This window comes from Fusarium flagelliforme (assembly GCF_020744385.1).
Source record: "Fusarium flagelliforme strain FIESC 12 MPI-CAGE-AA-0113 chromosome Unknown B0J16scaffold_3, whole genome shotgun sequence".
Classification (NCBI taxonomy): Eukaryota; Fungi; Ascomycota; class Sordariomycetes; order Hypocreales; family Nectriaceae; genus Fusarium; species Fusarium flagelliforme.
The window spans coordinates 1,823,199-1,847,594 of NW_025763505.1; the positions used below are offsets into that span (position 1 = coordinate 1,823,199).

Sequence of the window (24,396 nt, forward strand, 5' to 3'; positions counted from 1 at the left end):
TTTCTATCGTCCATTAATAAAGAAAAAGAGAGTCGACTGTTTTTCTTATTCACGCCGAAGAAAATAATAATAGAAAGAGCCAAAAAGTTGACGATGATGACTCTTCTCGGCGTCGTGGAATTCGGTGACTACCTCTATCGACAAATGAGATGCGTGGAAGTCCGAGACGCCACTTGGTCTTTCTCGGCATCAGCCACATGCACAGCCACATCTAACTGGCAGCATCGTCATCAACACCAAGAAACGAATCGAGCTTAAACTTGGCTTTGATCTTTTCATCTTTTCTGGTCATTCTTGAGGTGGATTATCTTCCAATACTTTTTTCTTTCCTTTGTTAGGTCGCGGAAACTGGATCAGTCAGAGGCATCAGTTTAAGCTGCTAGATAATGCAGTCTTTCTCCATACCTTGAATTCTCCCAGAAACGCACATATCGCCCATTATGGCCGACGATTCTACCCCCCTCGCTTCCCTCTCGGTCACCCATGTCTACTATGTAATTTTCACTATGTATCGTGGTCAAGAGTCTTTCTAACTCATATATTGCAGGACCCCGAAGACCATCTATCGCTCGCATGCGCCTATCTCGCTCTCCTCCCCCAAGCTCTATGTGTCGTCTACGCTACCCTCGTACTCTTCACCCGCGAGATCGAAGTCGCCCTTATGTTCCTGGGTCAGCTCGCCTGCGAAGTTCTGAACTTCGCTCTAAAACGTCTTATCAAGGAAGAGCGTCCTCGTCGCATACACGGTAAAGGTTACGGCATGCCTAGCTCCCACGCACAGTTTGTCGCTTTTTGGAGTGTTTCCCTTGCGCTGTTCCTGCTTGTCCGCCATAATCCTCCGCGTGTGCTCAAGGGCCGTGCAAACAGCAGTGTGCACCGACCGTGGAGTATTGCTGAGAGGATTGCGGTGAGCATGGCTGGGGCGGCGATTGCAGCCGCGACGGCATGGAGTCGAGTATATCTCAATTACCACACCCCTAAGCAGGTTGTTGTAGGCTGCACTGCTGGTGCTGTGAGTGCAGTTGGGTGGTTTGTCATCGTTGCTGTCATGCGACAGACGGGCTGGTTGGGCTGGGCTTTGGAGACTTCATTGGCAAGGGCATTCAGAGTTCGTGATTTGGTAGTGGAAGAGGACATGTGTCAGGCTGGCTGGGAAAAGTGGGAGGAGAGAAGGGCTGCTTCTCAAACTACAAAAAACAGATAGGAAGTGCACCACGGAGGTGTTTGCTCGTCGAGTTGGCGGGTTCTGGTTATTAGCTGTACTAGTGCCATATACCGTCAATATCTACACAATGCTGGCATCACATTCAATCAGACTGTTAAATGTCCGCCCAACCTTCTAAATTATCTATATATAATAAATCTCGACGCTAGCATCAAAGAGAAGTCCAAAACTTTGGAGTACAAAGGGAATCGTTAAGGTGTCAAACCATTCGTGAGAGATCATCATCTTTGCCCGTTGAGGGCCCTACCCATCTTTTCTTTTTCCATAACTTTTCAAATCCAAGGCCCCCTTCCCGCATCCGGATCAGCCCTTGAGCCCTGCCGGCTATGTATTCTGCTTGATTCCGGTATGGTCCTTGAGCCATGACGGCTATGTAACCTGCTTAAGTCTCCCACATTTGAGCCGTGTCGGCTATGAGCCCTGGAGCTGACTGATCCCGTCTTGGGTTTGTGTGAGGACGGGCTAGGCGTTGACTCTTGTGGGCTATACACAGCTGAGCTAAGAGTTGTCTCTGGAGGAGTGACCATGCCTGCACTCAGGGGAACAGGCGGGAGTTCCTTCTCAGAGAGATTGTTTTCGAAGTTATCTTGAATCTGGTACCTGGCGCCTTCGCCTGGAACGTCGACAATAGCGATGGCTAGTGGGCTCGTTTTCCTTGGGAAGAATCTCACTGTACTGTTGGGGCAGTCAAGCTCTTCCACGCGGTTTGCATCTGGTTTGGGCTCAGGTTTGGAGGTGCTCATATCACCAATGTTGGAAAGACGCAAGCCGATCTGTACTGTTGCAGTAGAGAGAGCTGAAGCGCCACTAGATCGGAGTTTTCTGTCGGGCAAACGAAGAGCTGGCGGCGCAAGAAGGTCGGCCAGAGATGGAGGTGCAGGCGCCGCTTTGGTTGTGGAATTCTTGTCGGCCGCGGGACCTTTGTAGGTTGTTGTTGGTAATAGGATGGGTGACTTGGGTGGTTCAGGTTTGGGGAAGATGCTATACATGCTCCGCTTGAAGTTCTTGATCGACTCTTTTGACGAGGTTCGTACAGGTTTTGGTGCTGCTGGCAGATCGCCCGAGTTGCGCATGCTTCCCAGGCGTAGGGGCTTCAAGCCAGCCTTGAGGAAATCCTTGCGTGCACCAAACACTTTGTCTTCCACTCTGTCGTCCATCATCGATCCTTCCTTGCCGTTAGCCTTGCGGGCTAGTGAGGGCATATTGATAGATTGTGATTGCATCGGGGTTATGGGAGTTGTGGGTTCTTGGTCATCACCCCATTTCTTGAACCCCTGAGTCGCCTCAATATCGTCATCTGAGTATCCAGTCGGGGATCTGCTCGATCGAAGGAAAAGGTACAGGCAGCCAAGCAAAAGTCCGGACATGTTCATTACAACAGTTCCAATGATAGATAGCTGCATTGAGGTCTCGCCTGCTGCTCCTATATCGTAGAACGCTGTGTTGAAATAAAATGTGATTTGTAGAGTCTGCTTACAATTAGTTGGTGCTTCTTCTTGAAAGCTGGTGCACTTACGTATGAGATCACAGCAACAACCATGTGGTAGACCATGCGAGATGCCTCATCTCTCTCAGCAATAACCATCCTAGCTCCAGTATGAAGCTTGAAGCAGATGATGCCACACTCGACCAAGACGAGGACGATAATGGTAAGCAAAGTTCCGAAGATTCCGGTGTCGTATCGATGAAGGAAAGAGACTAGGCCGGCAAAACAAAACTCTGATGGGCGAACGGCAAACGTGATGGAGAATACTACGAGCAAAAGAATACTGGTGAATATGAGACAGGCGGGAGTATTGAATCGCCCCCGAAAAGGGAATACACTCGGCTTTGTAACGCGGAGGGTCAATTCCAGTCCAAAGATCAGCTGAATGAAGGGAGCAATGAAGAATGCTGCAAACGTTAGTAGAGCCGAAGCAGAGGAGGTCAAACATTTAACTCACCTGGTAGCATCATTTGAGAGATCATGGCACAGTCGAGGATCATGAGTGACTCGAGTCCCTTTGCTTGAGCAGTAGCATAGACAATTCCTTGAGCTACGATGCCTAAGGAGAGTGCAAAAGGGTAGACGTCTCGTCCCCTGACGATGCGGAACCAAGATGACCTGAAAGGTGGATGTGAGAATGTGCCTCTAGATTCGGCAAAGGGGTACATACTTGAAATCCCATGATTCACTTCGCTTCAATGTCCTCCATGATCTTAAGAGTATGACAAAAGCGACGGTAAATGCCACGACCAAGTTGAAAACAGCCAGAACGATGATCGAAGTACGGACGGAGCCGGCGGCGGCAAACTTGAGTTCGTTATCCCATTTTGATGTTGAGTTTGCCTGGAACTGAAAGCCGGTTGCGTCCATGTTCGCGTTGTCGTTGTCCATTTTGTTATATTGATCCAATTCGAGAAGCCTTTTTGATATTAAGAGTAGGCTTGAAGCCTTCACAGTGCCGGCACCGCGTTGTTTTTTTGAGTCGAGTTTAGTTTCCCATGTCTATCGTCGTCGATGTCGGTTGAGAGTATCGATGGGAAAGGGATCTTAAGGTCGAAAGAAGAAAGAGTGAGATGAGGAAAAGAGAAAGAGAAGCAGCCAAATACGGTGTGGTAGCAGTCAGAACAGTATAACCCTCTAAAACAAGTGCCAGATCAATTGAAGCAGAGCAGATCAGATCAGATCGGATAGACAGATGATGAAGCAAATACACGAGAAGCACCGAAGGAAAGTGAAATGTACGAAATGGCACCTGGCCTGTGGCAAACGAACGGCAAATCCAAGAACAAGAAAGGAAACGGAGATCAGGACAAAACACCACCGACTAGGTGGGAGGGAGAGGCAGGCTGCGGAGGCAATATAGTCCTCAACATCTCGAATGGACGACAAATCACATCGAGGCCGGGGAGGCAGATTGCCCTAGATCCGTGAGTTAAGCTAAGCTCAACGTCCCCTGCACGCCTCAGAAGGTGCCCAAAGAGCAAGGATGAAGCTACTTCATGACGGAGTCTGGTGGTATTGAGGCTATCGCCCCTGACAGATGGTAGTCGATGCATGGAGGCCAAGCCCAAAGGAAGACAGGGTGGGTTAAGAGCCATGTCCCGCATTAGGGCGAGAAGGGTATTGTTTCACCCGTGTAGATTGAATTTCCGGGATGATGATTCTCGATAACACTGACGAACATTCTGCAACAGGTTGTGGAACCTGCCAAGGTGAGACTAAGAGCTGGCTGAATATTTGGATCCGCGCTGCGCTGTGAAGCCATCATGGCCTGGTCTATTCTCACTTGAGAAGGCAGTTACTTTTCTTGAACCGCCACAACTGAAATCTTGAACAGATCATGGTGACAGTTCACAATTGAGCTTCTGAAAAGAGACTGGTAAGAAAAATGAGAATCGCCTCCAGATTAAAAAAAAACCACCGGCTCCAAGAGGCTGAAGCATTGTTGTGACAGAGTCAAGTTTCGTCGTGTTGTAAGAGGCAGGAGTGCAAGTCAAGCAAACAGTGGGGCAAAGTCCAGATGGGTTCTAGCGCCTGACCAATCCGTGCAAGTCGCCGCAGACTTCAAACACGACGAGGCAGGGATGTTCCCTCTGGCAGGTGAAAGGGCAGAAAGGTAAGAGTGCTGTTTCCTAATCTGGCCCAGAGGGTTTGAGATTCCAATGGCAAGTCACACGGATCCTCCTGCTGCCGAAGGCGGGGAGAGCGCCCGGCCACGAGGTATGGATACATTGACGTTTCGCAAGGATCAGAGCTTGCACCCGGTCACAGATCTGTCAGCTTCCTACCTTACTTTATCTACTACAGTACACTGAGGAGAAGGAGAATACCAACCTACTACCTAGGTAGGTAAGCAGGTAGGCTTGGTGCTTCTAGACTCTAGAAATCTAACCTCTATCTCTCTAGTCCTGCCTCTAGTCAACCGGTGGTTGGCTCTATTCTCCATCTCATTGTTTCAACCCAACATTCCGCTCATACTATAAAGTAATGAAACCCCAATTTCTCTAACCGAGCACACAAAGCTACCAGGTTCAAGGTCCAAATGCCGAACTCTTGGCACAGTTAGTATGTATTCTTCTCTACTGATCGGCTTCTCTTCGTAAGAACACCGCAGCAGCAGTAGCATCCACTGAAACAACGCTATTCTGAACCTGGCCCGGGAAATAAGGCAATTCCAAGTGGATGGCTCATCCATTCGCCTTAAAACGAACACCAGAGTCCTACTACAGAAGATGACATTTGGTCCATAATTCGTATTGTCCCCAGTCAACTTGAATTGAGTAGTGGGAATATATAATGTAATTACCTCAACTCCATAGACTATTAAGCTAATAAAGCAAGTGCTCAACAAGGTTGAGCCATGGCCACTCTGCATTGATCCTATAATGACTAGCAGTAAAGCAAAGATCACTCAGTGTTTCTTGCGCAACGGGAGAGCAAAGCAACTCAGAGAACAGGTATCTACCAGACCGAGCCAACTCCGGTCTACACATGCCCAAGACTCTCAGGTTAGACCCTTTCCCCATGTATCAAGCAAAGCGTCGACCTTAGGGTAACCTGACCTGAAGCTGTTTCCTCCTCAAACTTGCTCTCCCAAAGACGATGCATCAGTTTCGTCCCGAATATGAGCAGGGACTCTATAAGTAAAACACGGGTTCACGGGTATTAAATTAGAAAAGAAAACCCTTAATGGTCCGTATTATCAACTGCTATAGTCCCAAACATATATGTGCAATCTCGTACTCTGACTGGACATCTCGATAAGCCGTAATGGTTGCTTATAATGAGTGTGTTACTCAGGGCTAAGCATGGGGTTAAGATGAAAGATCTTCTTGGCAGAATCAATTCTATTCTTCTAACGACATGATTACGTATTCTATCAAATACTTGCTTCTATCAGTTTGACTTGTCACTGTCTTTAGGGAAAAACAAATTCAGTCAGTATCAGTCTTGCTGTATCAACTTGTATGAACAACCAGAAATAACGTGCACATGGCCAGAGGAAGAAACCAGATAGATAGATACTGGCCATTTCCAAGGCCCAATCTTTAGCCTTTGAGAGGACCTCTAGATTTGCAGCACATCTCTAACTTCTTTCTCCACGAGTTCATGCCGGCACTTGCAGCTCTCGCCAAGAAGAACCGACCTCCTCATGTTGATAGCACAGACCCACGACCAACAGCCTTAGCCCAGAGGCCTGAGCCATGATAGGTCCGAGAGCCCTACACGAGCTGCTGATCATTGACAGATATCAATATTAGCACTGCAACAAAAGTTCCAATGCATCTTCAAAAAAACGAAATGTGATATTTCTCGAGTCATAGCATAGGCAGTCTGAGAGCATGCGAAACTTGAGATGCAGTGAGATTGGCGACTCGCTCAGACCATCTTGTGATGCCTCTGAATTACTTGATATACTTGATGCAGTTCTAAGTGACATGTCAAGAGTCTTGAAATTGACATCTGGGAGTAGCTCGCCCTCGAGTACGAATGCTTGGGTGGAATTGATACCCTAGAGCCTTCAGATTGATACTGTCTATTCGACCCCTACTTTCCCCAGACTTGGGATAGAGTACAACTTTTACAATGTATAGTTTGTGGAACTTTGCCATATGGCATAGCATGGCAGGGTAACGGCAGCCATCGGCTAGCTAACGGGATCGTTTCATGGATATTGAAACCTTGGTGTTGCTGACACACAGACTGAAGCAAGAGATTTAGGCGAGACACAGACCGAGATGCATGCATGCCACTCTCTCTTGCACGTGTGAGTACCGCTATGATATCGAAAGCGGTATTTCCTCTTCTCATGTCTGTGCAAAGGCCGTATATTTCCTTTCTTATTGGCTTGAGAGAACTAACACGGACGACCAGAAAACAATCACACGACGGGAAGCCCTTTGCTAAGACTGTAATAAGACGGCAAAGCTTCAATACTGAGTCAAGTCGATCCTCCTAATCGCCCTTGTCTCTCTCAAACCACCACATGCATATCCACAAGTGTCTAGGCCGTTGATACGTTGGTAGGTCAAGGCCGAAACAGCCCGAAGAAACAATCCGCAGCCAAGACTCATGAGACCCTTGTTCCTCGGGCCAGGACCTCGTCGGCTTTGCTCTTGATCTTGCAGTTGAACTTGGCGGGCGTGACCGATTTCGGCGTCAGGGTAACTTGCTCAGTCTTGCTGCGCGCTCTAAACGACCTTGACAGTCAACACCCGGGATATTTCCTACTATGTACTACCCTAGGTATAGCACCCAGTGTATGAAACCTGCAGTATTCGTGGCACAATGAATGTCAATTGTGTAACTGGCAATAGTCGTAGCAAGGTTTGGCAGGGAGGCAATGTGCAACATGGATATCTACTATCTCCATGACTCGATGTATGGAATTTCAGTTCGAATTCAGTTTCGAAAAAATCCCATATCACTGTATCTTCGACACTCATTGCGAGAGCTTACTCCGTACTGGGCTTGTCAAAGTCCGAGTACGTCAGCATTCTGGAACAAAAAGTACCCATCTCCCTGACATCGGAGGCAAGAAGAAAAACGTGGCATACCGTTGGGATAGACATAGTTAATTGACCGTACCCAGCAGCATTGCCTTTTGTGCATCCTTTGGAGCAGTGATCTCTTCAGGTCAGTTACTTGCAAGCTATTGGGGACAAAGGAACTTCCGTTCTAGCCCTGCAGCTGCAAGGTGTTAAGTCCGCAAGGACAGTGATATAGTCCCTGTTGTATTCCACAATATTGTCCGTTCAAACCTTATCATATAACCGGGTGAGTCCGAGTTGTACTCAGGAGGGAGATGCATACCCCGTGAGCTCTAAGGTATTGCGATTATATCCTCTCTGCTTCAGGCGACGAGTATGAATATCATAAGATGCGTCCTAACCAGCTGAAAGTGACTGAATCATTTTGTCTCTTGCTCTCGACGGTCAGGCTTTCTACCACTCTGACAGTAGCGAATACCAACGGGTGGTTGGTAACAGCTTCGAAAGCTGCCCCGATTTGGTCAAAAGGTATTAGATGTACTGGCGGGCTTTAAGCCATGGGTTCATGTGTCTGTCAGCGGAGCTGGTTGTGCATGCTTGTTGTCCTCACCAGATGATGAATCCCAGATCAACACTACTAAAACATGGCCCTGACAAAGTTGGGTTCTTCGACAGACGCTCCCCCCGTGTAACAACCAGGACCTAGGAGCTCCAAGAAATCTTTTAAAGGTCATGGTGATATTGATAGTACGAGGGAAGACATTGCTACGGTCCATGATCAGGACCAGGATCAATGGCATTGCTCTCCTGGTATTCTATGGTGGAGGTATTGACTGAAGAATATATAAGTAGGTAGTAACCAAACAAGACCATTAGGAAATAAGACTTCGAATGACTCCAACTGAACTATGGGGTTTAAATTGAGGTGTGGAAGTAAACCGAGGTGTGATGCTGGAGTGTCGTGGACGATACAAAGGGTAGCATAGTCTTTGCAACTCAATTCTCCTATTTTCTTATTGAACGACTTCAATTTTATTACGTCTGTCTCATAGATCCGAGCGGAGTCAATCTTAAAGATCTTGACTATTGGAGCCAGATATAATCATTCCCAGAAACTTCAGTATTGGAGTGACAGTGAGTCATCATAACAGCATCAATACTTCTACGATTGAAAGTTTTTGGTAAGTGAAGGAAGTAAAGGGCGCTACAAGCTTAGCAGCCACTTGTAGATTGAGTGCAGTGCTTGTGTTATCTTGCAGTTCATGTGCAGATCGCGAGATGGGAGAGAATAGGTTCGCCGTGACGAGTGTTGCATTACTTCCGCCTAGCTAGCGAACAGCGCAATCCAAATAAGTTCGTACGATGAAATATAAAGACTGCTACAACGTAGTCTTGAAGCCTTTGGTGGCATGATGCAACTCTCGGTTACACAGAAACTCACTCATCGAGTCCCATGACAAATGCTATGTCTTGTAACTGTTGAAACTTGATTCAAGAACAGACTTAGGGTATACGTTGTATTGGTGTACGTGTTACGGATCTCTCATCGTCGTCGAGTCCGAGACAGGATTACAAGATACAAATGTCACGATGAGGCCGAACCCCCGATAGAATACTTCATCCCTGATACAAAAGAGGTTCCACCTGCCCATTCGAGATTCTGGGGCCGACATAACATTATGCTATATTTTCTGAAGCTCATATATGAAGATGGTAAAGAAAATGAAGGCATCTACGGTACGTGTTTCACAATAACAAATTTTCCGTTGATCAGACCATAAATTGTTTCTTCGGCAACATCGCTTATATAAGTTTCAGTGACACGTTTCAAAGGTAGTAAACGTCGATAGTCAAGCTTGATGTTTAGTTTTGTTTTGTTGCGCTGAGCTGGAGAGATTCGATCAACAGATTAACTCTTCCACAATTGCTGTTCCATATGAAATGTCCGGAATAGCTCTATCGTTCCGTGGTGGTCTAGGTAGGCATATGCATGCATAGGGAGCTGGCTTGGCTGTCCACAATTGAGCATTTTCAGCTTGACAGAGTCTGGGTTCATCAATCCCAATCTAACATCAGACAGTGCCTTTTAGCCGGTTTCCACAACATCATGCGTAGAGACCAAAAGGTATCGGTAGACCGAGTGGGCGAAACAGGAGTGATCTCTGTACCATTGACGTGAGCTGTCCAGGTCTCATCTATCGAAAAACAAAGGTTCCTGCATGTGTTTTGCCAAGGTGTAAGTTGTTGATTCGCCAAATTGATGCCTTATTCCTGCTTGGTTCAGGTACATGGCAAGCTACGCTCAAGTCGTTATCATGATGCCTTATCAGGTATCGTAATATTGCTTTCCGATTAAGAAACGCGAGTCAACTACTGTACTGCAACGATCACACGATTTGCATGTGCTCCGAAGATCGTATTCGCCTCCTCCGATTGCCGATGGTCAATCATTGAACACGTAGACGGATTGGCACATGGATACAAAGGTACGGGAAAGCGTGTCGAGTGCGATCGATCGAGACAGACTAAGCTCCAAGCTCCAAGCTGCAAGCTTTACTCAACAAACCAAAGCTCACAGAGTCATTGATGGCACAGCGGGAGCTACGGACGCATTCCGGCGGGGATAAAGACGGGTTATGTCGTGTCAACACTCTGTAATGTTGTTTTCAGAGAGTGCGCAAGCAAGCTACTGTAGCTAGCCTACCAGCCAGCTTCTGGTTGAGTAGGAATGTACGTAGTAGTTGAAAGCCTAGAACGATCTGATCTGCAAGTAACCTTAGTAAAGTGAGACAGATTGGCAACGTAACTCGACTTGGCATCATGGACATGAATGACAATCATGGGAAAGGTGATTTCTGGCATGTGGGCAAATGGCTTTTTTTTTTTTGCCATCATGCCATTACCATGATTAACGTTCTGAAACCAACAAAGAAAAGAACAAGCTTCAGAACAAGAGAGATAAGCTATTTGACTAGGAACGTCATAATGATAGCTTGAGCGGGTCCCATTTCGACAAGCTCTTGAAGCTGTAGTCTATGTACAAGCTGGGAAGTTGACAAGGGCAAGCCACTCTGCTACAACGTTGAGTGGCTAGAGTGATATTAAGAACATCCACAAAGAGGCGGTGGTGGCAGCAGAAATCAAGAAATCAGGATGCACGGAGAGATTGCTCCGTCTGTATTGGCCACGAGGGGAGAGATCTCGATGGCAAGCATCCTAAACTGTGGGGGAAACCAATCAATGCATTTTGTTATGAAGAAAGAAGTGCATAAAACAGTGATGCAGGCGTCTTATTTACCCGCCGAAGGAGAGAGTGAGGGTCATAAGTAAGAGAAAGGAAAGACCGGTTTAGTTTTGGTTGGGGGAGGACAAGGAAGGAAGGAAGGAATGATTAAAGACTGAGGTCATTCCAGTTTCACCACGTCACCGCCACAGGCAATCTGACCCCGCTATGTGGCGCTGTTTATGCTCTGCCCTGCACGGGAAAGCAACGGATCTGCCTGAGGCTGAATCTGACCCATAGTTTCACACGCTGCACGCTGCCCGCTCCAAGTGGGTTCTTTCCTAATTAGGAAATTCTAAGGCTTCTAATGTCATGCCATGGATGTCATATCCAAGCTTCTTCTCACGTCAATTCTACATAAAAGATATTCCAAAGCTGCAAGGGACCGGAGTCGATCATGTGTCATTAGACCTTACGTAGGTATGTACATTACTGTACGTACTTTCCTTTGTGTAGCGGGGCAGTTGAGCTTCCGAATCAGGTACAGTAACCCCGCGACGCGGAAGGCGCGTTCTTACCTACATGCTTGCTACCTACCTTACAGTACAGTACTCCTGATACTCAATGACCCCCACCAAACGAACAAGCCTCGGAGCTCTCATCGAGATGACGTCCAAGTGATTGAATTGACGTCAGGCATGTGTCTCGAGCAACCATCACAGACAGGCCCTTTACTTGCTGTCTCGCTTCCAAGTGGTTGGCTGAGCCTGCGTATACTGGGGTACAATCCATATCCGTAGAGCAATGTAGGACTTGTCTGCAATAAACAGTCTATGACGACATACCTTCCCTTCACATGATAGCAATTCTGTACTCGTCCGTAGCTAGGCAGAGGCTCTGACATGTACGGATATGCCAAAGGAGGCAGGCCCAGTAAACACACCAAATCAGGATAGAACAACCTTGATGACAGGCAGCTTTCTTGTTTGTCCAAACAGTCAATCACTATCGCTCCATGCTCTATATAAACCCTCCTTCCCTCTCTCCAAATCCAACCTTTCCCTTCTCTCATCATCACACTCAACTTCAACTCAACACAACTATCTACAACACAAACACTTTTCCCAAATCCGAAATCATGGACACCATCAAGAACACCGTCAACCAGGCCACCGGTAAGAAGCTCTTCTACGACTCGGAATAACCATCATCAACATATGCTAATACCCACCACAGAGAAGGTCCAGGAGGGCATCTCCGGTACCAGCAAGGAGGCCAACAAGGAGGTCGCCAAGGACTCCAACGCCGGCATTGGCACTCGCGCCTCCGCTGCTAAGGACGCCGCGTCCGACAAGGTTCGTTTTTTCATCCCTAGGAATCGGGCTTTCACGAGATCTCTTGAGTCCTGGAACGGCTTGAGAGCCTTGAAAGCTTGATGGTATCATTAAAAAGACATAATTACTAACCTTTCGGTAGATCGATGAGTCTACTCACGGCGCCAAGGGCGAGGCTTACAAGCAGAACCCTTAAGTTCTCTTGTGCGACTATAACTCAATCGGATGAGTAATGAAATCATGGAATGACTTTGAGGAGGGACTGGGCTGCTTCTCCAGCAGGAGAGTTGCAGTACCACTCATGTTGAGCAATCAGATACCCCAATTCAGTAGCTCTTCAATGCACCTATGAAACACGATATATGGTCTCTTCATTTTCTGATGTGAATGTATGCGATAGTTTATGTTGTTGACTTACACCAGCCTAGCCGCGTGCTGTCACGTGCTCCTATCTATCAACCCAAGATGCGACAAATAGCTGTCAGTATTGACTACAGAATTGGTTAATCTGGTTATAGCATAATTGCTTGTAGTTTTATAACATTTAAACATGGACTTGATTGATCATGGGTTTGCTTCGAATGGTTGAACAATTTACTGAACTGCAATCATCCTTAGGTGTCAGCCACCCACCATGGTCCTCTGGTTTACTTCCAAGCTTTACAAATTCTTCTTCCCTTGACGCACAGCCAAAGCATTCGAGATATCCTTGACTGAGTACCAAATGATCCAGAGCGGGATCCAGACCCAGAGGGTGTTGAAGAAGAATAGGTAAAGCCAAAGGTACATAAAGTTGCTTGTGTCGAGGTTGGGACTTCCAACAAGCCACTCGGGGCAGAAAGTCATGAAGCCTAAATTTATTTCTGTTAGCATAACCTAATTCCAAAATGCATGTATGATATTGATGCAACTTACCTCCGTACAACTCGCAAGTAGCCAGAATGATCATCCAGATGCTGACCTTGGGGTCCTTCTTCGCCAGACAATAACAAACGTAAACAGCCAATGGACCATCAAAAAACACCGTCAACAACTCCAAGCTCACAACCGCCAAGTCCACGCCAGCCCATCTCTTATCCGCCTTCGCATACACCATCCACAGCATAGCGAAGGGATTATCTCCACCTGACTGTGCACCGTACACACGGTCGTTGTATCCTAGAAACCCTGCGGGTGTGGGAAATAGGTCTGTCTTCGCATCGTCGAGGAGCGGCTGGTGCGAGAAGAAGCAGTGGTACAGGAAACTTCCCTCGAGGAGGAAATGGCACAGCGCATCGGCAAGATGCCAGATGAATAGGAACCGTAGAGTTCCCGAGGATGAAGAAGGAAGGAACGTAAGCGAGGCGACGTATGCGGCGAAGACGATAGCGAGAGTCGATAGGAGAGAGATGATTGTGGTTTGGTCGAACAAGTCGGGCGGGAGAGACGATGCGGTTTCTGTCGCCATTGCGATGGATTTTGGTGTTACTTTGTTTGAATTGATTGATTGAATGCTCAGGAAAGGCCCATTGACGTGCTATCGGAGACGCAACTGAACCGTTGTCGAAGAGAGGCGGTGTCCAAATACGAACCGTGCTTGAAGTCGGTGGGCTCATTAAACATTAAACGCGATCTTCAACAGTGGAGTAGAGTAGTATAACGAACAGCCACTTAAATAACACCTCTTCTCATGACAACTATAGACCCTGGAAAAGATCAATTAAACTCCATGAGCACTATTTCCTCGTTTCATTTACATATTGAAGCAGAAACGCCATCACTATCCGTAAGTAATCTCTACCAAAACGCCATCCATCTTGTCTGTTCGTCTGACCAAGTACGAATATTCGTCCCATGATTCATTTCTCTCGTTATAATATACCGTCTTATTTCTCCCACTCTTTATAGCTCTTTTGCTTCTGTCGCGTATTCCATCCGAGTTTCCCGCTAATGCTATTGACCCAGTCCTCGCTTCTCCGTCCCTCAGCCTGCACGGAAGCAAACGGGAATCTACTCGCACTGATGGTCACGTAGTCTCCTGGCTTCAGCTCCACGCGCTCTCTGCCGTCGAAGCTCGCCCACGAAGATGTCCTCGCGCCGTATGGAACACCAACTCGCAGCACGATCGTGTCGGGTAGAATAATGGGCCTGAACGATAGCGTGTGCGCGCAGATGGATGTGACCAGCATCACGGGGTTTTCTGGGTGGCACAGAGATCCTCCAGCAGCCAGGTTGTAGGCCGTTGAACCAGTTGGTGTTGACACACAGATACCATCGGCCAAGACCGAAGTAAAGTGTTCGTCGTCTCCAAAGATCTCGGTAGTTGACAGAGCTAGAATATACGTTAGCACATCTCCTGCAGGGGCAACGTTGACTGCGGGATTCTTACTTGGATTTGGGCCTCGATCCACCACCACCTCATTCAGAATCTCAAACGTCCCATCCGGTCGATGCGTATGCTCGTCCTCCCTCTCCTCACCAATCAGTTCCTCTACCAGGTCTCGCGGCGGGTCATCATCCTCATCGGAACCCTTGTCGAGTTGTGCTTTCTTACGTGGTTGACTCCTCATGACAGTGCCCTCGAACCGCAGTCTCAGACTCACTGTCACGCCCTTGGTGAAGGCTGTTGTGAGGGTTTGCTGATAATCTTCAAAGTCGAATTTGGTCAAGAAGCCCAAGCTTCCTAGTGCAAAGCTCAGTACAGGTGGCACGATGCGCTGGAACAGCCAACTAGCATATAGCACTGTACCATCACCACCGAGCGAGATGACAAAGTCAAAGGTATGGGGTCGTGTTCGACACATGTTCTCGTCCCAATATCGCAAGCGCTTGTTGAGTGTGTCTTTTACTGTTTGTTCGTTCGCATCACCCTTCTCGACGTATCCCTTGCTTACCTCGTCAATGATGCCATTGACATCAAACTTCTTATTGCTCTTCAGCTTGTCTTGGACGTAGACAGTGTATGCGACCTCATGGTTATGCTGCAATAGCCATTTGACCAATTCTCTTGTTTTGGGGATCAAGTCTTGGTCGTAGATCTTTGTCAGGATAAAGATACTCTTGACCTTGAATCGAATGCGCATACTGCTCAACCGACGGCTTAGTTCTCTCACACCCCATGCCATGTCGCTAAGCTGCTGCTTGGTGAGCAGACGACTTCGCACATCCTCATGATCACCTCCCAGGTCGAGGTCGGACATGCTCTTGGTCATTTGCTGGGTCCAAGCCTGCTGGTCAGCCTGACCAGAGTGATCCATGCTACCAGGCTCTACAACAGCGCGACACTTGCTCTTGAATTTCGGGTCGACCACCGAGTCAAGACCCTCGTCGCGAACGGCTTCGACGTGGTCGCCATTGAGGGCCCTATGAAAACTAGCCTGGCTAGGGTCCGGGTGATTGCTTAGGTATGAGGAAACATTTCCCATCGAAGCTTCCGACTCGGGTTCGCTGGCTGAGCAGGCAGCATCTTTGGCGCGTCGTTGACTATCGAGGAACTGGTGGACGAGGCACTCGTCGCGACGTGAAGGGTGTCGCATCACAGGCGCTTTGATTTCTGAGGCGACCATGGAGCTCTTGCGACGATATGGGTTTCCTGGATCGAAGACTACCTGCGCAGGTTCTACGGTATTAGTCGCGCCATTCTTGCATGGGGTTATCCAGTAGGTGTAGGTAAGATAGTTAGGCATACCTCGACTGCCTTAGCATCATCATCGTCTGAGCAGTCATCAGAGCCATAATTGCCGTCTTGGAAATGTATATGTTTTTCCGAGTGTTCGCCCATCTTCAAATTTTGATTGATTGTGCAGTACACAAAAGAAAATAATGCGATCGCCTGTCCAGTCCAGTCCAGTCTTTTGTCAATGGCAGCTGGAGATGACGTTGTCTTCCAGGGCTCAATGGCGGGGCAGTTTGGTAGAATGGGCCCACTGGCTCCTACTGAGCCTAGGTGGGTAACAGAAGAAGAAATGTTCTCTAAGGCTTAGGCTACAGAAATAAAGTAGCCTAAATGCTAGCCTAAGCTGGCATAAGGTGACCAGATTATTTTGTCTCTTATGCTTTCGGCGATCAATTCTTCTGACACCTTGCGGCGAGCTTGCTGCTGAGTCTGGATTTGAATCTGACGATCTCGTGATTATGAAGGGCCGAATTTATTTCAGAGTATCGTACTCATAAACAGAAATAACACGCTTCTTCTACAGTCGATAGCTTGAAGAGGCTTCTGATTAGACGAATGAAGTCAATTGGAGTGAGATGACTCAGTACAAGTTGTTGGCTTACTGATACTTACTCAACACACACTTGAATCAAGTAAACATGAGATAACATCATCAACGACCATTGTATTGATAATCTCTTGTAATATACAACCTCCCTTGAATGCAGCAGCATTGAATGCTAGGGCTCATGATACATGGAGCAAAAGTCTGGATAGATCTGCGACTCAATAGTCGCTTACCCTATATTTGAAATGCGTATATCAATCTTTAATGCGCTTTTCGCTCAATACAACTGCTGAAACAACCCTTCCTTTTGTGTTATTTTCTCAGTTCAAGCCGTGATTCAAAAGAAAATGACCGTATTTCCTGCACTCGGGACTGTTGTAATCAGACGGTGTTCTGTTTATCCAGCACTTAGATTCTAGACGCATATCATAATACACAAGACTGTGCATGCGATATAACCACTCCTAACAAGGCCAACATTTCTATACCTAGGGCTGGAAGCAAATTCTGGCATTTACCTTATCATAAACAATAAAACACAATAAGAACGCTCCTCTCAATAAAATTAGAAAAATAGTGACGAAATACCGGTGGAACTTAATTACGTCGGCGGAGAACCCCTCCAACAAACGACTTGGAACTGTCTTTATTGTCTGCAACACAAACAAAACTGAAGACAACATATCACGAACAACGACACAAGCAAACCAACGTTACAGGGTAATAGGCTCAGGTTCAAGGCAAGACAAGACAAGGCAAGGCAAGACATTATGAAGCACCTAATCGTCGTGGGTGCTTGCTACTTGGACACAATCCTCAAGAATGTCACCATCAAAACAACACAGTATGGCATCTACTAACCTAACCTCAGTGTCCCCTTCTTCCCGTCCGAGGATTCAAAGCTACGTGCTACTAGTATCAATATCCGACGTGGAGGTAATTGCCCCAATTCGCTTCAAGTCTTGGAGCAGCTGCTCGCAGACCATGATGGCCTCCAGCTACATCTAGTATCACCTTTGCCCAACGCCTCATCCTCCGCAGCACAGCGTGTTGTATCCTCGTTTGGTCAACAGTCAAAGATTGACTTTGGCCATTGCTTATATCGAGAGGAGAGCACAGAGGCGGCAAGCAGTTACATCATTCGCAGTGAAGCATCGGGCAGCCGCACGCTCGTCAACTACAACGACCTCCCAGAGATGACCCAAGACGAGTTTGGCAACATCGCGCGAAGTTTCGAAGCGGACCAGGAGACATGGTGGCACTTCGAGGTAGGATTCGAGCAGTAGCTTCTGCACATGGACACCAGCCAAACTGAACATGGACGCAACAGGGCCGAATCCCAGAAACCGTGCAAAATTGTATCCGGCTCCTGCGTAACGTACTACCGAAAGCAACCATCAGCGTCGAAGTTGAGAAGCCCGGCAGGGAAGGTCTGCCAGAGTTGGCGGCAGAGGCGGACGTCGTCTTCTATTCGCGCAGTTGGGCTGAGGTGAGAGTGGACTCAAAGATATTGGGCCGTGGTGGTTGAGAGGATCTAACAAGGGCACAGAGTCGTGGGCACAGCACCCCTGAACAATGCCTGAAAACCGAAGGGCACCGCAAGGCGTACGTACAACAACATCATGGAAAGACATTGCTTGCTTGCTTGCTTATACTTGAACTGACTTGGGTTTGTTCATGTTGGCTGACGAGACGCCGCATAAATAGGTCACTAGCACTCTGTACGTGGGGGGAAGAGGGAGCTGCTGGGTTGCCTCGGTCAGCGGGCGAGGCTCTTCGCTCCCATTGCCCTGCACAGGATGAATCCGGAGGAGACATTTCCGTGGTTGAGTATGTCCATGCCCATGTCCCACACAGCACGACGCATAACACAAGTCGCGTAGAACTGCAGGAACTGACCACTGTCCGAGATATAGTGCCGTAGGGGCAGGGGATACTTTCATAGCCGGAATGCTGTACGGGTTGATCTGTCACCCTGACGACTGGAGCACGGGGAAGAAGCTGACTTTCGCCGTCCAACTGGCCACACTCAAAGTCCAACGGGAGGGGTTCGATGGGCTCGGGGTTGACATGCTGGGGAAAATGACTGGAGGCGGGTGAATGCCTGGATACTTGGCTATGGTGGTCCCAGTAAGGATACAGTGACAAAGCAATGTGATGGGTGCTCTTCTGCTTGACGACGATCAAAGGTCAGACTTTCTGGTGCAAGGGTCGGATGCCGGAAGACTGAGGAAAGTCGAAGACGCTAGACCAACAGAAGACAGAGTGCGAGATGCAGCATAGGAACAAGACCACAGGTCACTCGCTGCCAACCTAGTTGCTCATGGCTTAAAGCGGCTGACGATGTCCTCAACCCGACTGTGAGAGATTAAGTGGGAAAAAGAGAGACTGGGCTAGAAAGCGTCCGACAGTGGAGGAAGCAAAAGGAGGGGACGGACAGAGGCAGGGAAGAAAGGCGGTGAAAATGGTGAATAGAAAGCGTGGGATTGTCTTCAAACCATCACAGTTGTTAGTGTCCTGTTCTGTAGGTATGGATACGTACTCTCCAGCTAAGAAGGTCAGATGTTAATATGGAGGCGTCCGTCCTGCTTAATCGTCAACCCTCCACTGTCTTGTCTTGTCTTGTCTCAACTTTCTGGGACATCTGTGATGGATGCGAGTGGATGCAAGAAGGGGGACCGGAAGACGTTGCCTGCACTGCACTGCAAGCAAGCAAGACACAAGACCAAATTAACCACGCGGATGCGCCGGGGCTACTGCATGAAGACAACGATTAGTCTAGAAGCTCAGTTGGGCGAATTCGCCATGGTCGATATCTAATGAGTTAAGTTACTGTAGCATGTATGGTACCAGGGCAGTGGCCAACCGTCTGCAGCTAGTGAGTGCTAACGCACCCAAGAGAAGCTAGAGGGGCAAGCGAGCCGCTCGACAGCATCGTCATGCGATGCAGAGTTAAGGACTCAAAAGCCCCGAAACGCAAGCCAAGATCCATGTGCCGTGAGTGGACGATGCACTGCTCGCTTGTCTTGGCTTGGGCCTGCTGGCCTGCTTTGGTTTCGTTCGGTTTAGCACCGTCGTGACACCAGGGACAAGGTGCGAGACGTGTCAGATGGGATGGGACGGGACGGCACAGGGCAGAAATCTGTATAGGTAGGACGGATACGTACTGTACTGTACATCCGTAAATGCGGATAGCCAGAGGTGGCTCTCCCTGCAGTAACGCACAGTACGGTATTGAGCCGTCATGGAAGCATATCACGAGCAGCGCCCCCCTCGACCGATCCCTGAACAATAGGGATTGCTGATTGGGAAAAGATGGTACCGTTCTGAGTTGAAGATCCAAAAAGTGAGCAATAACTAGTGTGCTGTACTCAAGACAAAGGGGTAAACCGTACAGTAGTCTGCTTGCTTATTGAAAACAGGCAAACAAATAAACAATACCAGTCCAGTCTCGGCGGGGTACCTAGTCAAAACACCAGGTGTTGAAACTATTGAAGAGCGATTGATGATTTGGTCAAAGGGGAAACGTCCAGTACGGTAGGTACGTACATCCATGCATTGCTCTTAGCTGGCATGTGGGGTTTCCTCTCATCGAAGGTAAAGAGAGAATCTCCAAGGGCCGTGTCATCAGACTCGACACAAGACAAAGGTCTTTTAGATCCATCAATAATTAGCTCGCTAAGACAGATGAGTGATTTGACTGAGTGCTTGCTTGGTGAATGACGCCGGCCCGCCTTGCGAGCGTCTCGAAACCCCTGTAAATATAGAAGCCTCCGCCAGAGTCGAGGAAAAGGGGTGATGACTCCCCTTAGGAGGGGGGGTATTTCCAGCCCCAGTCTCTACAAATGAGCCTAGTCGCCCCCATCAACTGCCGTATGAAAATGGTGTCGTGTTAGCTGTCTGGGTGTGTATCAATCAAACCCGAATGCTGCGGACTCGGGCGGCGAAGGTCTTGGACAGATGGCTGAACTCTGGCCCGCTCTGGACATCCCCGATCGGTATGTATGGAGCTTTCGGACGGAGGAACGGGCGGCAGCTGGAGACGCCCCGGCCACCCGGGGCTTGATCTGTGGCATAGCTTAGGTACAGCACAGTACTGCTGTAGCATAGCTGTCAAAGCTACGCCGCAGGGCGTTGACCATGCACACGTTTTGAAAGAATGTCAGGTAGCGCTGGTGACTGACGATCCCAAAGTAAATGTCTCAAGTCCTGATGTGGCAGTGCGTGCTGCGAAGGACAAATTACTCGACTAAGCGAAACCTGTCTAATGTTGGCCGATCATGAATAAATCATCCAACTCGTCCTTGATCTAGTTAAACATACCTAGCGATAATACATCAATGCCTCTGTGCATATGTAATCTGTCCATTTTATTAGCCAAATTATTGTGTGTCGCTCAAACCCATCTCAGTAGCCGTTCATCATCAGTTGAATGGAACGGCTGAGTTTCGGGCTGCTGCAATACAGTACTGTCATGGTGACCTGATTGTCTTGCTATGCTGGTTACGCCGATTTTGTATCATTAAAATTGTCCACAAGCCTCAAGGACACTCGCTGGGTGATCTGGATAGGCTGTTTCATGCTACCATCAGTTGGTGAGAACAATGCTGTGAGCAGGCATACCTGTACCCAATCAAGACATGTGTAGCTTTCAAAAACAAGAACATGGCAAAAAGCAAAGTGCACTGGTACCATGCAAAGCAATTGAGTTACCGGTCTGCCCAGGCACACTCAGTTCCTTGGCTACTCGGGCAAGGTTCCAGCTTCAAGCTTTCAAGCCGCCCGCAAATCTCTCAGACCAAAACAAAGCCCAATGGCCATTACCGTAACTTACGGCGTACCGTAGACCGTCGTCCGCCCACGACCACCGTCAAACTCACGCCTGCCCCGCTGCTACTGCTACTGCTCCTGCAAAAGGAATCGATGTTGCTCGTCTAACGGTGTGGGACCGCAATAAAAGAACCTTTGGGTATTGCTCGGGTGGTATTCCAGAGTCATTCATTGACACGGGAGAACTGGCAAGGGACGTGAAAGAGGATCAAGTTACCCAAGATCAGATATCTTAGGCGTACAGTAAGGTATAGCGACGAGTCATGAAGGACATGAGAATAATCAATGACTGTGCGCAAGTCATCATTTCAATATAGGTACTTGCATGATCACAAACCCGCATGCACGCCGGGGGCTAACGCTGTGTAAGATGGTACTCAGTTGACCCGGCCAAGCCGGGGTCGTTGCGCCGCTGCGGCCATCAGAGGCGGTTTCTGCTTGCTGACTTACATACATGGATGTATGTATATGAATACTATAGGCCGGGGTAGCTGGGTGTAAAGGAAGATGCAACGGCAACTCGCGACACCGAAATCGATCTTTTCATCGTCGTTCCTTAGGTAGCAAGCCCTTGTGTTCGAGTCATCTCTTCAAGCCAAGCGTATGTAATATATCAATAATGGTAGATAAGAAATTGGACCTTGGAATGCGTGCGTGTGCCGGTTGTAGAAATCTTCATACCCTGGTCTGTAGCGTCCAGATGATACTAAAAAGGTCGTCCTTCCGTGGTTAACTCTCCGTGCCTGACCCTTGCTGGTTTGTGCTGGACCCATGGCAGCGGGTTTCCAAGTGGCTCCAAGTATATCCTTTGTAGTCTAGCGCAAGGGCAACGCATCATCCCAGGTGTAAGGTCCCTGGGTCTGATCATCTTCGAACAGATAGGTATGTAACGAGCAAATACCCTTGCGGTAAAGAGCCATCACTCTTGTATACAGTAGCCTTCCTCCACCGACTTCACTGAAGTTGAACCTTTCTGACGCATGTATTGTGTGATTGTTTCTGCGGCAAATCATCACTGGGTAATATTATCCGAAACCAGTGTACATGTCAAGTCATGAGTAAGGCTAAGCCAGGCGAGTTGATCATCAGCAACTGGACCGCAAGCTTTATCCGTAGCGAGTTGTTCTTTTTCGCTTTCTTGGCGATACCCAGGTGTTATGCTGATCCCTGGCAAGCGGGTTTGGACCCTCCATTCTCATATCCTTGTCATCGTACGGTAACTTTTCAAGCCTCCATACTCTGTTTTGAGTTGGTATAGCGTGGTTTGCCGCCCCCAAGACAGTACGTACCCTAAAGCATGGAAAGTCTGTTTATCAAGCCACCGATAATGTGATGCACCGGAAATACACGGTGTTGAAAGAAAGACTTGAATCTGGTACGCCAAGGTGATCATATTTCTCATCCTTCTGTAAACCCATATTCCGCATACACAGATAATCACATTCGTTTCATCGAGACGACAGTGGTTGGATGGAATAGGCTCAGGTAGGCCAAAGCCGTCGAGTGATATCTGACACAAAAATACCATGGATTTGCATAAGCTCGACTGTTTTTGGGTTACGCAAATAATAAACCAGTGAATCTGCTTGTTCTGACATCGAATTGATAACCGATTGCAAGGGCGAGTTAGTGTTTTGAGCGGGTTGTTGAGCTAGTAGTAATTTGGTTGGTTGATGGAATAGGGGTGAACCAAATCATAGCAGATGTGTCCTTAGTAAGGTGTATGCACCAGAGCGTAAAACAAAGGCAACGGAACTTCAGCCTCCCCAGTGGGTTGGGCGCAGGATCTTTGATCTAAGGCCGAAGAGGAGGAGCCACTTGAGTTAACCTGGCCTAGAGACGACGTTGGCAGATTGTCAAGAATTGCAAGTCACAAGACGACCGTTCGTCTGTCCGGCTTGAAAGAACGAAGCCATGTCTGGGACTGCACCCATGTTTCTCGATTGGTAATTGAGGATTGGTGATAAACCTCATCCAATCCAATCTGCCAATCTTCATAACGCTACAAGTGGGCTTTGGCGGACAAGCAGGAGAAAGGGACAGGCGAATATGTCTTGTTCTGAAGCCTGGTCCGAAAATCATGACTGTTTTGTTTCTCAAGCTTTAGAGCGTGTGCTACGCTTGTTGGACAGACCCGGTTCTAGGCCCGCACACGCAGCCCAAATGAGGACGAAGCGAACTGATTGAGCACTGAGTTCTCTACCATGCATAGATAGTTATCGAAGGGCGGAGGCTGATCGGTTACGCAGAGGGTTGTTTTCGAATGACGCATTTTGACGGCTTCGTCAGCCTTGATAGGCAAATATGATTTAGGATGCGGCCGGCACAAGCTGTGGCACATAACCAGGGGCTAAAGGCCAGAGCACAGCACAGTGTCGCCGCGTTATGTTGGTAGCAAGGTACCGGTTTTGCAAAAGTTTATGAGAATCGTCACATGACAGTGACTGCACTTCCGTGACTCGGGAACACGATAGCACACAGAAGCCGATAATGCTGGCAGCCTGGTTAATTAGAATTGTAGCCAATGAATGTCTTGGGAATCCATTGAGGATTTGGGGCCTTGACAGCGTTCGGAAAATGGAAGGTCTGAGCAGATATGTTAGCCAATGCATGATCCCTTTGTTCGCCGTGGGTGCTGAAAGGAACAAATAAAATATGATTTGTCCCTGCCCATCTGGCGGGACATGGTTCAAGGTCTATAGGCGAGTCGAGTCATAGGCTCCTAGCTCCCAGTTCTCAAGCCTTGTCAAGCCGTGAGGTTTAAACTGTTATATTTACCTGAAATAGACAGATGTTCAGGGCACAGTCCATCGAAGTTTCAAGATGGGTTGAGCCAGAGATTGCTTGGATTGGCTGAGTATCCCGACACCCCTGTTAAATCGGACTAGTGTTAAGCAAGCCATCACAACCACAAGCCAGGGCATCCGAAGCAAAAATAGCCAATCCATCTACCGTTTGTGTTATGCCGAGGGGGATCGTTATTAGAAAGCGCCATAACAGCTGTTGTTGAAGAGGTGCTGGGGTGCTGAACTCTATGACAGCTCCGGGTTCGTATTGTCTATCATCAGCATGTAGTGCCGGCAACTGGTGACGGCAATACAGTAT

The 24,396-nt window shown here is 48.1% G+C and overlaps 7 protein-coding genes across 7 annotated transcripts; 3 read left to right on the forward strand and 4 right to left on the reverse strand.

Annotated features, from left to right (window-relative positions):
- Positions 1–279: 279 nt before the first annotated feature.
- Positions 280–1,324, forward strand: B0J16DRAFT_337533 (uncharacterized protein). Its single transcript, XM_046127359.1, has 2 exons — positions 280–494; positions 548–1,324. Exons 1-2 carry the CDS (start codon positions 441–443, stop codon positions 1,202–1,204), a joined length of 711 nt encoding a protein of 236 aa, XP_045984499.1. The 5' UTR covers positions 280–440; the 3' UTR covers positions 1,205–1,324.
- B0J16DRAFT_97226 (uncharacterized protein) lies at positions 1,315–3,808 on the reverse strand. The gene is made up of 4 exons (XM_046134772.1): positions 3,382–3,808; positions 3,169–3,329; positions 2,742–3,118; positions 1,315–2,694 (listed from the first exon to the last, which is right to left on the reverse strand). Exons 1-4 carry the CDS (start codon positions 3,600–3,602, stop codon positions 1,498–1,500), a joined length of 1,956 nt encoding a protein of 651 aa, XP_045984500.1. The 5' UTR covers positions 3,603–3,808; the 3' UTR covers positions 1,315–1,497.
- A 1,288-nt stretch (positions 3,809–5,096) lies between these two features.
- Positions 5,097–5,741, reverse strand: B0J16DRAFT_97257 (uncharacterized protein). Its single transcript, XM_046134774.1, has one exon. The coding sequence runs from the start codon at positions 5,584–5,586 to the stop codon at positions 5,167–5,169; it is 420 nt and encodes a 139-aa protein (XP_045984501.1). The 5' UTR covers positions 5,587–5,741; the 3' UTR covers positions 5,097–5,166.
- Positions 5,742–12,063: 6,322 nt separating this feature from the next.
- On the forward strand, positions 12,064–12,455 carry B0J16DRAFT_382464 (glucose-repressible protein Grg1; the record flags this gene model as incomplete). Its single annotated transcript, XM_046131241.1, has 3 exons — positions 12,064–12,100; positions 12,162–12,280; positions 12,402–12,455. 3 exons carry the CDS (start codon positions 12,064–12,066, stop codon positions 12,453–12,455), a joined length of 210 nt encoding a protein of 69 aa, XP_045984502.1.
- Positions 12,456–12,636: 181 nt separating this feature from the next.
- B0J16DRAFT_413031 (Emopamil-binding protein) lies at positions 12,637–13,906 on the reverse strand. Its single transcript, XM_046133355.1, has 2 exons — positions 13,175–13,906; positions 12,637–13,110 (listed from the first exon to the last, which is right to left on the reverse strand). The coding sequence occupies exons 1-2, from the start codon at positions 13,704–13,706 to the stop codon at positions 12,920–12,922; spliced, it is 723 nt and encodes a 240-aa protein (XP_045984503.1). The 5' UTR covers positions 13,707–13,906; the 3' UTR covers positions 12,637–12,919.
- B0J16DRAFT_337545 (ATP-NAD kinase-like domain-containing protein) lies at positions 13,905–16,302 on the reverse strand. The gene is made up of 2 exons (XM_046127360.1): positions 15,927–16,302; positions 13,905–15,846 (listed from the first exon to the last, which is right to left on the reverse strand). Exons 1-2 carry the CDS (start codon positions 16,017–16,019, stop codon positions 14,125–14,127), a joined length of 1,815 nt encoding a protein of 604 aa, XP_045984504.1. The 5' UTR covers positions 16,020–16,302; the 3' UTR covers positions 13,905–14,124.
- Positions 16,303–17,231: 929 nt separating this feature from the next.
- On the forward strand, positions 17,232–18,792 carry B0J16DRAFT_396721 (Ribokinase-like protein; the record flags this gene model as incomplete). Its single annotated transcript, XM_046132285.1, has 6 exons — positions 17,232–17,305; positions 17,378–17,729; positions 17,792–17,950; positions 18,011–18,066; positions 18,169–18,291; positions 18,378–18,792. The coding sequence occupies 6 exons, from the start codon at positions 17,232–17,234 to the stop codon at positions 18,559–18,561; spliced, it is 948 nt and encodes a 315-aa protein (XP_045984505.1). The 3' UTR covers positions 18,562–18,792.
- Positions 18,793–24,396: the final 5,604 nt, after the last annotated feature.

What these genes read in the sequence shown, in the direction of transcription:
- B0J16DRAFT_337533 (XM_046127359.1), top strand. Translation starts at nt 441, where the DNA reads ATGGCCGACGATTCTACCCCCCTCGCTTCCCTCTCGGTCACCCATGTC. An exon ending in CGGTCACCCATGTCTACTAT is followed by an intron (nt 495 to 547) that starts GTAATTTTCACT and finishes CATATATTGCAG; the next exon opens with GACCCCGAAGACCATCTATC.
- B0J16DRAFT_97226 (XM_046134772.1), bottom strand. Translation starts at nt 3,602, where the DNA reads ATGGACAACGACAACGCGAACATGGACGCAACCGGCTTTCAGTTCCAG. An exon ending in AGTGAATCATGGGATTTCAA is followed by an intron (nt 3,330 to 3,381) that starts GTATGTACCCCT and finishes TCCACCTTTCAG; the next exon opens with GTCATCTTGGTTCCGCATCG. An exon ending in TTGTTGCTGTGATCTCATAC is followed by an intron (nt 2,695 to 2,741) that starts GTAAGTGCACCA and finishes AATTGTAAGCAG; the next exon opens with ACTCTACAAATCACATTTTA.
- B0J16DRAFT_97257 (XM_046134774.1), bottom strand. Translation starts at nt 5,586, where the DNA reads ATGCAGAGTGGCCATGGCTCAACCTTGTTGAGCACTTGCTTTATTAGC.
- B0J16DRAFT_413031 (XM_046133355.1), bottom strand. Translation starts at nt 13,706, where the DNA reads ATGGCGACAGAAACCGCATCGTCTCTCCCGCCCGACTTGTTCGACCAA. An exon ending in TACTTGCGAGTTGTACGGAG is followed by an intron (nt 13,111 to 13,174) that starts GTAAGTTGCATC and finishes AAATAAATTTAG; the next exon opens with GCTTCATGACTTTCTGCCCC.
- B0J16DRAFT_337545 (XM_046127360.1), bottom strand. Translation starts at nt 16,019, where the DNA reads ATGGGCGAACACTCGGAAAAACATATACATTTCCAAGACGGCAATTAT. An exon ending in ATGATGCTAAGGCAGTCGAG is followed by an intron (nt 15,847 to 15,926) that starts GTATGCCTAACT and finishes GAACCTGCGCAG; the next exon opens with GTAGTCTTCGATCCAGGAAA.